The sequence below is a fragment of the Augochlora pura genome, chromosome 10 (assembly GCF_028453695.1).
Source record: "Augochlora pura isolate Apur16 chromosome 10, APUR_v2.2.1, whole genome shotgun sequence".
Lineage (NCBI taxonomy): Eukaryota > Metazoa > Arthropoda > Insecta > Hymenoptera > Halictidae > Augochlora > Augochlora pura.
Window position 1 is genome coordinate 18,856,745 of NC_135781.1, and position 13,743 is coordinate 18,870,487.

Here is a 13,743-nt window from a genome sequence, read left to right on the forward strand (position 1 = left end):
GAAACTGCAAGCAATATATTTACCTGAAATAAATCAATTTCATTAACTGAAACATAACTGTTTATTTGTTAAAAATTCTTATTTTTCCATTGTCGTTTGGCATATATTTTACAGAATCTTATATTACGCTTCTTCAGAAAGCTGTAACCATAAAAAAATGCTAGAATTGCATTCAAGGATGTCTGACCTCACTAGTAAAACAGATCTTTACGATAATACCATTCAACGAATTGAGTAATTAAATAACGATTTGTGAACGATCATTTTAACAAACAGTTTAGGTTTTTATTCACATGTCAGGTCATCTTGTAATGGCTATTTTTCTGTGAGAGATCCATCGGGCTGCAATGTAGAAACACTGCGAGCCGCACCAGCATGTAACTGTGAGTTTCTCTGCGGGTATGGCAAGACAATGCATCATCGATTTCTCAGGCCTTCCTCGCACCCAACCGCGAACGTCGATCGAAGGCTGCATTTATTTGGGTCGCGGACACCGGCGAATTATCTCCTCGATCCTTCCGTTCTCGCCGCGTCTCCGATCCCCACTCTCACTTTATCAGCCTTTATCGTGCGGCCACATATAGTCGTATCCCATTGTTTTTACCGTCGTACATGTCTAGACGACGATGCTGCGTGGTGAAATATCTCGTTACGATTATTTTCCCTGTGTATTCAATCTCCAAGGTTAACAGATTGATCGATGATCATTTTCATTCTTAAGTGGATCGTCGAAGCCATCATGGCCATATTTGGATTTATACTGATAACTACCTAGGAAAAAATGATTAGCACTAAACCCACCGAACTCTAAAAATAACTTACTTGAAGCTAAAGTAAATAATTGTACCAATTTCGACATTTTGCCGTTTTTATTGTAATGTGTGCTTGGATTAAGAAATTTACTCAATCATTTTCTAGGAAGCAGTTTATACAATTCTAGCAACTTTAGTAGAAAAATGTGAAATCGGTCATTTGGACCGGCTCGGTAGGTTTAATATCAAATGAATATTGGTCACCTGATTCCGGTCCTATTAACGCGTTCGTTGCTCTGTTATACACAATTTGGTGACAGAGTTATTTACTCAAACCTATAGGTTAATATTTACAATAATGGATTCTCTGTATCAAATTCATTTTCGATCTAAACAATGTAAAAGAATTGAGAGAGTTGTTAATGTAATAAATCTTAACTTTTCGAACATTGTTCCATTATATAAGTTGCTTTGATTTTATCGAGTTTTTGTGGTTTCGGAGTAGGCGATTATCGTATTAATCAATTCGTTATTATATGCAACATCTAGCGATAAGAACTAGGATGAGTGAAAATTCGTGGAACAGAGGAGGCCAGAAAGATAAGATGGCTCAAATTAGTTATTTCTTATTATATATAACACGTATCAATATGTAGGATTGGCAAAAATTCTTGGAACAAGTGAAGTCAGGAAGATAGCGAGACTGAAAATTGGACAGACATAAAGAATATGAAATTATGTTAGTGGTTGCGTTTTTCAGATAAATAGAATCCATAATTAATCCATTACATCTGCACCTAAATGATGACTTTGCCAAACGATTTCGCTATGAACGATACAGAAGAGGTTCTCCAGTTTTAGTAACCACAAGCGCGATGCGTAGAGGAGGGAAAAGAAATATAAACATGGTTTTGTATGAGCCAACTACACTCACTTACGTGGAGCCTAGTGTAGAGAATGGCAGTTAATTTTCGGGAAATCATTCGCTGCCCTTCGCTGCTCGGCTCTGCGGTCGCGATAGTAGACTGGTTTAATAAAGGTATTTGTAGTAATCATTACCAAATTGACATCTGATTATATCTATTACGGAAACAAGGCAGTCTTATTCTTGCTATCTTTATAATATAGTATAGTCTTATTGTTATTCATACACTATTACCTTTCTGACCTCGTTTGTACATCAAATTTTGTTCCACCTTGTATAGAATATGTAGTCTGTTCATTCAACACATTATACAACCATTTTATCGTTATATGTGTTGTAAAAAGTCAGATAGGGATGGTATAACTTTTATCTGTTATATAATAAGCACTGCCATTTGTAAAAATCCTTCAACTGTTTTTCCTTATATGTTCATTAAATCTGCTACATTTGATCATATATACGCATTCCTAGCATATGGTAGTATAAATCATTTTCAAGTTATATTTTCAAGTTATATTTCCAAATTAAATTTCCGATAACATATAAGATATCGATACATAATGGGAAAAGTCTCCCATTAAGTTTCATTAAATTTTAAGAGATTGAAAGTATCTACATTTTAAGCAAAACATGTCACAGAGAATTTACGGTCAATGGGACGAGGAGGATATGTTGACGTCTATTGCAGTATAGTATGACTTTAATGAATGTTGCGTAAGATTTCGAATATCTAAACCTACGTTTAAGAGCCAACGCACACGGGCCGCTTTCCAGCCATTTTAATCAATGTATTGATTATTGTGGCCCGTGGATGGCCGACTCCAACGACAGTAAAATTACGAATGTGGCAAAAATGTCGGCTTTTGTGGCTCGAAAATGATTTGTGTATGTTGGTTCTGAAATTCGGGGATGAAATTTTGCAATTCATATAAATAATTTTTATTTTCCTTAAAAATCTGCGATCTTGTGGAATGCAACAAAGTATTCTAGATTGAACAAAATACGCGGATTCTTCGGTCAAAGTAGCACCGATACAAAAACTTAACCGTATCCATTACATTTTCGCATTTGTCAAATCCTTATTAAGTGCACACTTGAAGGTTAAAAGTAATTTCGGAGAATTCTAACTAAGTGGAACGATTACACGCTGCATTTCAGATATTTCATAATGATCGACGATTCTACGACACCATCTATGGAAAGACAGGAGAATAAGACGGATCCGGGCGCTAGTCGGCACGGGAACTTCATGGATTATTACCAATTCCATCCTGCGGAAGAGCGCGTGCGACAACTTCCGTGTGACGTGTGGCGGCCAGCCCATCCGGGCCGGAAATACGTAGGCCTAGACGTCGGCTGTAACGTGGGGGTGAGACTGAAACAGCTGTCGGACAAAATGAGACGAGCCCGACCGTGATCCTAAATTACAAACGACGCACGCCTAAATTTAACGGCGTTATCCCTTTTTCAAAATCACTCGAAACTCTACCGCTTCCGGAAATTCCCTTTCGTTATTAATACTGCGGCGCCTTTACACCGGAACTCGTTTCCGTAAACAAAACGTATATCCAGCAATTTGTCAATAAATAACTGAGACGCTGGCCCCTGTAGCTTTTAACCCTTGGCATACTGAATGGGATCACTTAGCGAACCCAATACCTACAGTAGCACACAAATCTGGTATCGATCATATATAATTATAGTGCAACACTTCGCTGTTGAACTTTGCAGTACAATAATTGTACTATCAATACTTTCATACAAACTTTACTAAAAATATTTTTCGTATCATGTTTGGTCCATTTAGTAACTCTTGAAAATGCACTATCTGTTTTTTTATGTATCTTGTTATTAATTAAATCAAACAAGATTTTAAAAGACCTAAAAAGTCTATTAATTTTAATGTATTTTATATTGATGTATACCAAGAGCATGTTTATTATAAGTCCCAACAATTTCTCTTTATTCTTATTATTAATAAGATGCTTATACACAACATATGTTATATGAACTTTTTTATTTCTGTATGGAAAGTATATTTAAACAGTTAAGTTTACAAATATTTGTTGGCAACATCCGATGTAAAATAATTAAAATTTTAATGGAAACTTAATTATTAGTAGATGGATATTTTCATTTACAGAAACTGACAATCATGTTACACGAGTTCCTGGAGAAGTCCTTAGATCAAAAAGAGGTTTGTCTCCTTGGTGTAGACCTCGATCCAATTTTAATCGAGCAAGCACAAGAACATAATCCGCAACCGCATCGAATTATTTTCGACCACCTCGATTTTTTCGACGATGAAAGCGATCGGACGCTGGGAGAATATCTTCGCCGGTTCGAAAAGCCACGTTTCGACGTTGTATTCTGCTTCTCTGTTACAATGTGGATCCACCTTAACCACGGAGACAACGGATTGATCAAATTCCTGCGAAAGGCTTGCTCACTAGCGGAGATGATCGTGATCGAGCCGCAACTATGGAAATCTTATGCGAAAGCGTCCAGGAGATTAAGAAGATCGAAAAGCGGGGATTTTCCTTTGTTGAAAACATTGAAACTGAGGGGGGATCCTGCTGCGCATATTGAAAGCATCTTAACCGAATTATGCAATTTCCGAAGAGTGACGGTCACTGCCGCCAATGAGTGGAAGCGAAGTGTATTAATTTATGAGAGAACGTGAGTATCCACTCTTCTCGGATTTATGCACATCCGAACCACGTCACACGAGTAAATCAATAGTTTTTTATACGACTCTGCATACAAATGCACATATCAAATCACTTCATCTCCTTGAGACTCTTTCTAAATACATCTGCCACTCTTTTTTGTAGTTTTTTTACTTTTTTACAGACAGGATTTTCGGAATTACGATCCATCTTTCTTTATTTACTTATATTTCTAAATTCAATTGGAAATTCTTATTTGAAATTGCATACTTCGCGATAAAATTTCTAATTTAATCACAAATGTATGGCTTCGATCAATGCATCTTTCGTAGTTATTAATAAACTATAGATTTTATGCATTTATGATTAAAATGAATAGGCTAAATAGAAAATTGTAAGCTCGTAGGTAGAAGAATTTAAGGATATTGTTAAATTATATTCAACTCGATACAAATATTAAAAGAGGAAAGACGTCTTCATTTAAGTTATATTTCTTACAATTAACTTAGACAATTTGTATTTTGCATAGAAGTTCGTAGTTTAGTTATTAGTCAAGAATAAGTTTTATTTAAATAAGAATTTGATTAGTATTTTCTTAGGGTGTAGTCTGCTATAGGAAGAGGGAAGGCAAGCCCCTTAAGCACGTTGACCAAATAAGCTGTTTAGCCTGACGACCAATAAAACAGTTTCAGAATTCTTATTCCGATCAAATAACTATTTCTATTATTCAAGTAACTAAATTTGAGCACGACTTTCGATATAAATAGATCATTATCAACATTTAGCTGAAATTACATTGTTAAGTTATCGTACATACATGTTTATTAAGGAATTAGGTAATTTTTATCCTTTCGCATCTAGCATACAAATAAAAGTATGCATAAATATTATGGAGAACTTAGTTAACTTAGTTATCTCATTCCTGAAAGATTCAAGCCTCTACAGTAAACTCTAATATCCCCAATTAAAAGTCGTCGCTAATAACTGCAAATGTAGTTGATGTGACGTAAAATACTAGTGAAAAAAAAATTCTTTTATCAAAAATATCGATCAAACTTAATTAAAAATTATTTGTAAGTGAATAAATATTGAATTGTCTAAAGTTAAGAATGATTACTTTTTAAATATTTTCAATAAAAATTTCATTGCATTATATCCGATGATTTAAACGTATACATTCTTCGATACGGAGAATATTTTTATTTAATTAAATTTCTTTTACATTCCCAATAGAAAACATCAGTGACTCCATCTTATATTTATAAAACAGCTACACATCTCTGGATAATACCATTTTTGTAACGAAATCTGTAAAGCCAGATACCGACCTGCTGAATTCGTAAGGTCACGTGACTACCCTACCCCTTTAAGAAGTCAACGGTAACAACAGCACGAATCTACGCGAAAACTGACGCGAGATGGCAATACCGTACATAAGTTTGTTCAGATGATGGCGAATTACAACAGAAATTGACATGAACTCTGCGAGCAAGGTAAGCAAAAAAGTAAGGGATGTCGCCGATTTTAGGCAGTTTCCCGCCATATAACACTTAACGGTCGATTCCCCCCCACCGCTCGTCTTCCTTTTTCTACGTGAGTCACGTGCTTTTACCCTCGAGTACCCTAGTAATGGAGTCTGTAAGCGGTCAAAAGGTTAGGTTATAATAACGTCTAAAAACATTCTCTTCTGTTATTATATGTTTTCTTCTCATAAAATGGCAATACATACTCATATTATATTTACTTAATTATTTAGAAAAACCTTATATTTATAGTTGTATCAGTTTGTATTTTTTATATTTATGAAATGATCACTAACTAATTTTCTGTTCTTTTAGGTTGGTGAGATTTTCACCGCAGCCGGTGCAGCGTTCAATAAACTCGGTGAATTAACTATGCAGCTACATCCGACGACGGATTCACCTGCGGGGTAATTAAAAACAAACAAAAATATCGTTGATTTTGCTTTAAGAAACTGCATATGATAAGTTTGTTGTTTATACTTTGAATTTATACGCCACCGCTCGTTGCGTAGAGAAGCGCGGGAGAATGTCACGTGGTATCGCCCCCTATCCAATGAGAATTTCAAAACTATAGCTTTATTTAAAATTTTGAAACCATGCTTGGATAGTTTTATTTATAATAAAATTGAAAGTAATAACTTGATTTAACAAAATTTTGAACTAATTTATAATTTTCTTTGGAAATAATGTGAACATAACTTATTTCTGTATACAATTCATTTAAATGAAAGTAATAATCTATTAAGGTTAACTCAAATATAAAGTAAGAAATTATTTGATAGCCAAATAGTAAAATAATTTAGAGAAAAATCATTTCATTTGTAAAGAAAGTTATAATTACTGCAAACTAACATTTAGTCTATTAATAAATTAATTCTTAAAATTTTAATTTTCTAAATATATTAATAGTGCACAAATTTGTTAAAAATATATAGTGATTATGATGAAAAATATTTTTTGTTCTGATTAAGTATTATCTGAAATTTTTCGTTCTACTTTCTTTACAAGCATGTAACATTTACAATCTGAGTAAATAAGATAATGCTCATTTAGTAGACGTACACGTCGCGTACAATCGTTAATACATGTAGATGGCATTATCATACAAATTAGTACCAATGTTGTTATCGTTTCTCGATTAGGTTAACAAAAATCAATTAAGTAATATTGTCATTGAACTGCGGATCTTTTTGCATTTTTACTCTATAATTTTGAATTTATAATTGTTTACTATCGTATCGTATAGAAACAAAAATGTTCAATTAAAAAATGCAAAATGGCTTTGAAATGAACTTAAAACTTTCAACAAAAATTGTACATTTATATCGTTATCAAGGTCGTTATAGGCATTGTAGCATGCCTTATTGTAAATGATTTCTTCGCTTACAAAAATCTTTAAAAAATAAAATTATTGAGATTTAAATTGTATAATCGTTCGTAAAAAACGCTAACCGCATCTCCACTTATTCCTCTATGTTGCTTGATCTGTAGTAAATGGACTGACGAGGAAATTGAGATGCTCCGTCACTCGGTAAAGACCTTCAGTGAAGATTTGAACAAAATAAGTGAACACATCAAAGGACGAACGGTGTAAGTTAGTAAGGCTGTATCGAGCCCACGGTTGGTTCTCTCAATTTTCCGGCGTCAGTTCCGGTCCAATGTTAAACGGTTGGTTCTGAATTCCAGTTCACAGATTCGAACAACACTGAAGAAAAAGGCATTCGAAGAGGCAGGTGTGCCGATTAGGCAACAGCTTCTGTCCCAGCAACAGTCGACGCAGCAGTCGACGGTTGTGCAGCAGCAAGTATCAAAACAACAGCCCGGAAACCAAGGTTTGATGGGTAAATCGGCGGAAGTAACATTAAATATGTTAAATGCTCCGGAATCGGAGGTGGACGTTGAAGGACTACCGGAGGAATGTCAAGTGAAACTCGAGTTTGAGGGTGCGACTGAAGAAGTTGCTTCTTAATGTAAAAGTGGTTAAAAGTGCGACTTTTCCATATCTTCGATCTCTAAGCTTAAGACAACGTTAACATACTGTACGTTTAGTGATAAGCAATAACAATGTACATTCAATAAGTTATGTTTCTCAATAAACTCATAAAAGTCATTCTGCGGGTGGTTGGTCGTTAGTGGATTGAATATCCTTCGACCTGTCATTTTGTTCCTATTCGTTTTACCTACCGATCTGACAGTGTCGGGATTTTATCTACAGAAAAGAAATCTGCGTTTTAATGTTAAGAAAAACTAAACATTTTCATCATATCGTTTAAAATATAAACTGGTAACTAATTTAAATATAAGATGAACAATTTGTAGATGAAAGCAATTCTGTAAACAAATAACGAAATTAATTCAAGAAATTTGAATCATTTATAAATTCATGAACTGTCGATAATATTGATCGCGATATTAGAACGATAAGGTGAAATCCGGGAATGTATGTTGAAGTCAGTTACAGAAATTTAAGTAAGCTCGTGTTGCGGCACTAATGCTCTGTAGATAAGGTCACTTCGAGATTATAGTTCCCTTTATTGCCACAAATTCTCTTTTGACTAGCGATTGTTCCTCTTGTATCATATATGTATAGAGATTTTTATGCCAATCCCATGGTACTCCGTTATTCTGTGGCTTACGTTAGATCATTCGCATGACGTACGCTATTGACAGATTAGTAATGACACGACTGAGTGTATTATATACCTAACTGATTTGAGTAGTGTATCGACAGCGCTCACGAGCTGATTCTTTGTACAGTTCCCTTTTTTATAATCAAGCAGTTGCCTTAGTTAAAAGAGGGATTAGTGCATGATCGTCGAATATGTAATGATCGGTACAGTGAAATTTTGTAATCGTCTCCACACCGAGGCACCTGTGGCTGTGACTGTCAGTTGTAAACATTAAAAGAACGACAGAACAAAACGCAACATGGAAGGAGGCATATTGGAAAGTCCAGAACCAACAATGGACAGAACGGACGATGAAATTGCTCTTCAAGGATTTTGTAGCCCTAAAAGGCTGCCGTTCAGATTTGTTGGATTAACATTAATGAGCGTAGTAGGCTTTGGTATGCATCACATAATATTGTCGTTCATAATTTTATAGAATTGGATTGGTTGCATTTGATTGTTTTTGTTTCGACAGACCACGACCTCATTAAATATTTAGATCAGTCTTGTCCGATAATAATTTAAAGGTTTTAGTATCATTCAGGATATTTAAGAAATAGTTATAACTTTTGTTATATTTAATTGCTTGCTATGTTATATTCATTTTTACATCTTAGAAGTGTTAGGAATTAATGTGTTTACAAATTGTGAAAATAAAAGAGTTTGAAATAAGCATGAAAACTCTTTTATCTTCACTTCTTAAAAAATGTCCAATATAATCGATAAGAATAACGTGCAATTGCAATATTTCAGAAATTTAATCAAAACTGCATACACAATATCTCAATCTATTGGCGCGTCTGCAATAAAAATTAGCTGATATCTTTTTTATTTCATCCTATATGAATTAATTTTGTAGAATTTACAAACAAATTAGTAATGAATTACGCGATGAGAAACGTAATTGTTAGTTGAATTTTTAAATAATTAAAATATGGTCTTATTAACATCTTGAAATTACATTGAAAATTGTAACCATAAATCGAATATTTTGTTGTTTTATAGCTCGCATCTGGAAATTACTCTACAGAGTCATAACAATATTTTGTTTTGCAGTATTGTTTTCATTTTTACGAGTATATATTTATTATGTTGTTGTATTGCTATTCTTTTATTTTTGTCTACTTCAACATTTTTTTCTGCCATTGCTTAGCAGTTCATCTATTACATTATTGTCTATTAATAAAGTACACAACAAGTATTATGTTTAATAAAATAATAATTTAAAAGAGTAATTTATTTCCATTAATTAAATAATTTAAAACAAATAACCTTGACAAATTAAAGGAATAATTATGAATTCAACGATTATTTCAAACTAATGCACCGAATATAATTATTTACTCGAAACAAAGAACATTCTTCCATGAAATATCGCTGGATGATATTTTAACGCTGATAAACCTATTATTCATTTGAAAATAATATTTAAACAATTCTAATCGTGCCGCAGCCTTACTCAGTTGTATTGCATTTCGCGGCGTCATTATCTGTGTCTGCGATATTCTTACGAACATTCTGGGTTGCGTATAATATTCCTTTCCGTTCCGCACATGCTGTACTGATAATTCATATCAAAACGTCAGCTTTGTCTTACCCGTGAAATTTTATTTTCTCCAGTTACTTCCTCCGCAACGTTTCGATATCGAAATATTATTGAGATACATTTGGTAACGTAATTAAATACCGAATGTACGCGTGTTATCTTGTAATGGCACAAATTATGAGTCACGTTTCATCAAATATTCAAACATGCCTCATCTGGTATGGTCACTGACCCCATTTAAAATGATTAGTTTATCTGAAGGATGCAATTTCGCTTCTTCTACTGATTAATCTAATCCGACGTTTTTGTTTTTTAGGTGCATATTTCTGTTTCGACAATCCAGCAGCATTGCAAGATAATTTTAAAACGGACTTGCAGATGTCAACCAGCAAATTCGTATTATTGTACTCCATTTATTCATGGCCGAATGTGGTTCTTTGTTTTGTTGGAGGATATCTATTGGATAGCATTTTTGGTATAAGACTGGGCACAATTATATACATGGCACTGACTTTAATCGGTCATCTTATATTTGCGACTGGAGCTTTAGTTAATGCTTTTTGGCTTATGATGCTCGGTCGATTTGTTTTTGGGTATGTTGTTTAACTAAGTTGACAATCAATGACTAGCTTCTTTAATGCACATATTTTTTACAGTATAGGCTCAGAATCATTGGCAGTTGCCCAGAACAGTTATGCTGTATTGTGGTTTAAAGGAAAAGAAATGAATATGGTGTTTGGCTTGCAACTGAGCTTTGCTCGAGTTGGATCAACAGTAAACTTTTTGATCATGGAACCAATCTATCAATTTGTAAATCAGTATTATAAAGGACCACAATGTATCGGACTTATTCTCTTCCTAGCTTCTTTAACTCTTGTAGTGTCTCTGATTTGTGCATGTGTACTGGGTGCCATGGATAAACGGGCACAGAGATTATTAAGAAGGGGAGAGGGACAATTGCCCGAAGTTATCAGTCTAAAAGATGTTAAAGACTTTAAACTTATATTCTGGTTAATTACATTCATTTGCATCGCCTATTATGTTTCAATATTCCCATTCATTGCCTTAGGCAAGTAAGTATAATTAACAAAAGTGTTTCACAATTATATTTTACACATAATATGGAGCCTGTAATTGGAACTATTTTAATTGTATAAGTAATGATTTTAGCGAAGAGAGACACATAATTTTACATGATTATTAACTTTTGTAGCTAAATTAATGGGATTTTTGCTTAAAACAAATGTTAGTAAAAATTCAATTCTTATTTAAAATATTTTTCACTAAAATCATTATGCAACAATTAACAATAGAAACTCCTTCAGGCGTGGCAATATAAAAATTATTTATACTTTCAATGGTAGCAAACATTAGTTTTATGTAAAATATGTTTCTTTTTCTTCATGTTGTTAAAATTGCATGCAAAGTAGGTTTTTTCTTTCGTCACAACTGAAGGAGCTATTTACATTACCATCTTTAGGTGAACTACGACGTATTTATGTCTAATTGTATAACACTACTTTCTTAGGGTATTTTTCGAAAGGAAATATTCATTTGAGCCATCCAATGCAAATGCGGTGAATTCCCTCGTGTATTCCATATCTGCTATCGCATCACCCATTTTCGGATATGTTGTCGATAGAACAGGAAGGAATGTGTTATGGGTATTTATTGGTATTTTTGCAACTATAGTGGCTCATGGATTACTTGCATTCACATATGAAAGTCCCTATGTATGCATGATTCTCATGGGATTAGCGTACTCCATGCTTGCCAGTAGTTTATGGCCGTTAATTGCTCTTGTTACTCCAGCATATCAGCTTGGTACCGCTTTTGGGATGTAAGTAGAGCAACGTTCAAGATTTAAGCTTAATTTAGATAGCGTATATTGCAATTTATTCCTTTGTAACATCTTGTCTATTTGCAGAGCCCAAGCTGCTCAGAATCTAGGTATGGCAGTAGCTAATATTATAGCTGGATTAATTGTGGATAAAAGCGGATACTTTATGCTTGAGATATTTTTCTTGGTTTGGCTATGGAGTATGTTTCCTACATTACAAAGTTTTATAGTGTGCTGCAAATTATTATATGATTAATATGTCCTTAATAGTTTCCTTGATAACTTCTGTTGCAATCTGGTTGCTGGACGTAGCAGTGCATGATGGTTATCTGAATATGTCGCCAGACCAAAGAGAAAGATATGACAAACTTCGATGTACACCAGAAAGTCTTGAAAGGGAAAAACTTTTATCTGCCGAATCTACTTCAGATTTGTCAACTGACGATCTTTTACAACCACAGTCTGACGTTAGCATCAGAAATCGTTATCTATCTCGTATCGGAGCAATGGTACTCTAATTTGAAATGTTGTGTATGGATAAGTGTATAATACATTTGTATTTCTAGGTACCTCCATGTTCAAAATCCACGCCAATACGTCAGCCTTTACGATGATGCATTCCACTTAGATACAATTTTCAGATATAAATAGTTCTTCTTGTTTAAGGTACCATTGAAACAAAAATTTGCTCACTGTGTCTTCCTCTAACACAGCGTTAATCTGTGATAATTTCTTAACCGATACATTTACAATTGACTATAATTAATTTTTAATATATATCGACGAACAGATGTTTTACGAATATATTCATGCGTCGACGCCTGACAAGTGACAGAGATACATTGTTTGTTTTACAGTAATAGCATTGTAACCACAAGAAAATGCGATTTTAGGAATTGTCATCTTATGAGTAAAGTGTTTATAGCATAAATGAATAAAAGATTATTTTTGATCTCTTGTTTGATAAAATAATACACCAAGATGTTCGATTTCTTATTTGTGTGTATGATCTCTTTAACATGTAAAATATCGGTATATAAAAATTTATATGTACCTGTTGTTGAATCAAAATATGATATATGTGATTTATTCTAAAATATTATTTCGTGCCCACGCATACTAGGTTAAAATATTTGATTTGTTAATGTTCTTCACTCGTGTGAAACACATAACAAAAGTTGTTTAATTAAACATTGATATTTGGAAATATTTTACTTGTTAAATTAATACTACGGTTATCACAGAACAATTTAATGAACACAGGATGAAATCTCTGATCTCTGAACTATACACATTCACTTAGATGTAATTTGTACTGTTATCAACTCATAAATTTATAGTTTATTTTTCGAGGATATGCAAGATAATTAATTCTTTTATTATTATTTCTTTTTCATTTACTGACAACCTTCAAAGACCAACATATAAATTAGTGAATTTATTATGGAAGAAGCTACACATCTACTTAGACGTGTTCCACTTAAAAAAAATCAACAATTTTTTAAAATAAAAAATTATTTTTCTCTAGAATAAAGTCAGTTTTGTTTTAAATATCTTTTAAGATAAATAATTTCAGAGACAATTGAGTGTCGAATATCAAATGTGACACCCTCTATATAAATCAGTAAATATTTCTTTTGAGCTAAAATCGAATAACATAAAGTGTAACACATATAATAATACGGAATTATAATTATAAAGAAAAGAATAGCAAAATCAGAATTTGAATTCCACAGTGAAACTACGTCATTGGCTGTAGCCTGCTCCTGTCAAGGCGATTATTTGTACACAGCTGTAGTGTGCAACACGTGCGTGCTCG

The 13,743-nt window shown here is 33.4% G+C and overlaps 3 protein-coding genes across 6 annotated transcripts in view; all 3 read left to right on the forward strand.

Moving 5' to 3' along the window:
* Positions 1-5,716, forward strand: part of LOC144476410 (putative RNA methyltransferase CG11342) — a 45,421-nt gene extending 39,705 nt beyond the window's left edge. Inside the window, exons 2-4 of the mRNA XM_078193310.1 lie at positions 2,836-3,046; positions 3,821-4,356; positions 5,580-5,716. Of these exons, the coding sequence (XP_078049436.1) occupies positions 2,846-3,046; positions 3,821-4,356; positions 5,580-5,592 (750 nt within the window). The 5' untranslated portion in view covers positions 2,836-2,845 and the 3' untranslated portion in view covers positions 5,593-5,716. The remainder of the gene's footprint in view (positions 1-2,835; positions 3,047-3,820; positions 4,357-5,579) is intronic.
* LOC144476411 (BPTF-associated chromatin complex component 1) lies at positions 5,685-7,973 on the forward strand. The gene is made up of 4 exons (XM_078193311.1): positions 5,685-5,839; positions 6,185-6,276; positions 7,361-7,459; positions 7,556-7,973. The coding sequence occupies exons 1-4, from the start codon at positions 5,822-5,824 to the stop codon at positions 7,836-7,838; spliced, it is 492 nt and encodes a 163-aa protein (XP_078049437.1). The 5' UTR covers positions 5,685-5,821; the 3' UTR covers positions 7,839-7,973.
* Positions 7,974-8,513: 540 nt separating this feature from the next.
* LOC144476408 (lysosomal dipeptide transporter MFSD1) lies at positions 8,514-12,898 on the forward strand. Of its 4 annotated transcripts, none has more exons than XR_013495033.1 (8): positions 8,514-8,936; positions 10,401-10,677; positions 10,741-11,157; positions 11,613-11,924; positions 12,012-12,124; positions 12,195-12,433; positions 12,491-12,590; positions 12,715-12,898. XR_013495033.1 is itself a non-coding variant. In XM_078193307.1 (7 exons), the coding sequence occupies exons 1-7, from the start codon at positions 8,798-8,800 to the stop codon at positions 12,536-12,538; spliced, it is 1,545 nt and encodes a 514-aa protein (XP_078049433.1). In that variant the 5' UTR covers positions 8,514-8,797; the 3' UTR covers positions 12,539-12,898. The 4 variants fall into 4 exon arrangements, 2 of the variants coding, with proteins under 2 accessions (XP_078049433.1, XP_078049434.1); XR_013495034.1 differs by having other exon boundaries at positions 12,195-12,391; XM_078193307.1 differs by having other exon boundaries at positions 12,491-12,898.
* Positions 12,899-13,743: the final 845 nt, after the last annotated feature.

Excerpts from the sequence above, each read along its gene's own strand:
- LOC144476411 (XM_078193311.1), top strand. Across the intron at positions 6,277-7,360 it reads ACGACGGATTCACCTGCGGG|TAAATGGACTGACGAGGAAA; the intron begins GTAATTAAAAAC and ends CTTGATCTGTAG. Across the intron at positions 7,460-7,555 it reads CACATCAAAGGACGAACGGT|TTCACAGATTCGAACAACAC; the intron begins GTAAGTTAGTAA and ends TCTGAATTCCAG.
- LOC144476408 (XM_078193307.1), top strand. The coding sequence starts at position 8,798 with ATGGAAGGAGGCATATTGGAAAGTCCAGAACCAACAATGGACAGAACG. Across the intron at positions 10,678-10,740 it reads CTCGGTCGATTTGTTTTTGG|TATAGGCTCAGAATCATTGG; the intron begins GTATGTTGTTTA and ends TATTTTTTACAG. Across the intron at positions 11,158-11,612 it reads CCATTCATTGCCTTAGGCAA|GGTATTTTTCGAAAGGAAAT; the intron begins GTAAGTATAATT and ends CTACTTTCTTAG.